The following is a 1,100-nucleotide window of genomic DNA, read 5'->3' as shown; positions in this document are numbered from 1 at the left end:
GAATAGGAAAGGAGAAAGTTTTATTCTGCATCCTCGGGCGACCCACGAACCACAAAGACAGGGCCAGTGGATTGGCGCCAACAGGGAGGGGGGCGCTGTTTTTGTACTGTGGTTGGGTGAGGAGCAGGGACATGAACTGAGGAAGCTCCTGCCACTGGGGTCATCGCAGTATTTAGCTGAGGAAGTTCCCGCTGCAGGGGTCGGCAGAGTATTCAGGTAGGAGTCAGTATCTGTGTGGGGGTCAATTGGATTGCAGGGAGGAGCCGGTTTCTGTGTCTGGCACGCTGATCTGTTAGAAATTCCAGGGAGGGTCCGTTATCTCATCAAGCATCTGCATGTATCTGATCCTGGGCTCTCTCAGACCTAACATTTAGATGGAGGTAACTTCCCAGCCACACTCCACCTGCCTGCTGGGCTAGGCGACAATTTCTTCTTCCTACGAGTTTTGGGCCCAAATTCTCTCTGCTTTCTCATTCCATCCTCCTCCCACAAAGATAAGGAAGGGTCTGCACCTGAAACTGCCTAGGCCCCGCCTTCCTGAGCTAGGGCCGAGTTCTGGGCTGCATTTGGTCAGGCTGCATTGGTTGGAGGCCTGCCATCCATCCACACCCTGCAACTCTGCAATTTCAAAACAAGGCTTTACGGGGGCGGGTCTTGAGCCCTTTTATTAGGCACCTCCACTCTTCTTCCCCCTCAGAAGGCAGGAAACGTCTTTGTGGAAGATGGGTGTCTACCGCATCCGCGTGTCCACGGGGTCCTCGCTCTTCGCGGGCTCCAACAACCAGGTGCAGCTGTGGCTGGTGGGCCAGCACGGGGAAGCCGCGCTCGGGGAGCGCCTGCGGCTGGAGCGGGGCAAGGTGAGCTCCGGAGCTGGTCCCCAGCCCAGGGGACGTCACATTCCTGGGAAGAGAGGCGCTGGGCAGAGCGTGGCGCACAGCAGGCGCTCAATAAATGTCCGGGCCTTCTGGCTTTCATGGGATGGAAAGGATGCTCCTGCCTGCCCTCTGCACAGAGCTCTCTTTATGCAGAGATCATGAAGGGGTTTCGTGTCTCTGGTTTCCTCGATTTTATTTTGAGAGGAGGGAAGGAGGGAGGGAGGG

General features: G+C 56.7%; 1 protein-coding gene across 1 annotated transcript in view; it reads left to right on the top strand.

The window, feature by feature from the left end:
* Positions 1-672: 672 nt before the first annotated feature.
* Positions 673-1,100, top strand: part of LOC102764946 (arachidonate 15-lipoxygenase) — an 8,967-nt gene continuing 8,539 nt past the window's right edge. Inside the window, exon 1 of the mRNA XM_015566899.1 lies at positions 673-857. Coding sequence (XP_015422385.1) covers positions 723-857 — 135 coding nt within the window. The 5' untranslated portion in view covers positions 673-722. The remainder of the gene's footprint in view (positions 858-1,100) is intronic.

The sequence above is a fragment of the Myotis davidii genome, unplaced genomic scaffold (genome assembly GCF_000327345.1).
Source record: "Myotis davidii unplaced genomic scaffold, ASM32734v1 scaffold2803, whole genome shotgun sequence".
Taxonomy (NCBI): domain Eukaryota; kingdom Metazoa; phylum Chordata; class Mammalia; order Chiroptera; family Vespertilionidae; genus Myotis; species Myotis davidii.
This window is presented reverse-complemented; position numbering and strand designations above follow the sequence as displayed.